Here is a 527-nt window from a genome sequence, read left to right as displayed (position 1 = left end):
AGCAGCACCTGCAACAGCACCAACTGCAGCAACACTTGCAGCAGCAGCAACAGCTGCACCATTCAGTGCAACAGCTGCAGCAACAGCTGCAGCATCCGTTGCAGCAGCAGCAACCGCAGCAGCAACAGCTTCAGCATCCACTGCAGCAGCAGCAACCGCAGCAGCAACAGCTGCAGCAACACTTGCAGCAGCAGCAACCGCAGCAGCAACAGCTTCAGCATCCACTGCAGCAGCAGCAACCGCAGCAGCAGCAACTGCAGCATCCGTTGCAGCAGCAGCAACCGCAGCAGCAACAGCAGCAGCACCCGCTGCAGCAGCAGCAACCGCAGCGGCAACAGCTGCAGCATCCACTGCAGCAGCAGCAACCGCAGCAGCAACAGCTGCAGCATCCACTGCAGCAGCAGCAACAGCTGCAGCATCCACTGCAGCAGCAGCAACCGCAGCAGCAGCAACTGCAGCATCACGTGCATCAATTTCTGCCTCCGCAGCAACAGCTGCAGCAGCTTCAGCATCAGCAGCAGCAACTG

The 527-nt window shown here is 60.0% G+C and overlaps 1 protein-coding gene across 1 annotated transcript in view; it reads left to right on the top strand.

Moving 5' to 3' along the window:
* The window catches only part of EMH_0048630 (uncharacterized protein), a gene marked incomplete at both ends in the record, with an annotated part of 6,000 nt that overhangs the window by 1,523 nt on the left and 3,950 nt on the right, over window positions 1-527 (top strand). Inside the window, one exon of the mRNA XM_013496422.1 lies at window positions 3-527. Within this exon, the coding sequence (XP_013351876.1) occupies window positions 3-527 (525 nt within the window). The remainder of the gene's footprint in view (window positions 1-2) is intronic.

This window comes from Eimeria mitis, genomic scaffold, assembly GCF_000499745.2.
Source record: "Eimeria mitis Houghton genomic scaffold, Emh_scaff2099, whole genome shotgun sequence".
Taxonomy (NCBI): Eukaryota; Apicomplexa; class Conoidasida; order Eucoccidiorida; family Eimeriidae; genus Eimeria; species Eimeria mitis.
Note: the sequence above shows the minus strand (reverse complement) of the source record. Positions and strands in the feature narration are given on the sequence as shown.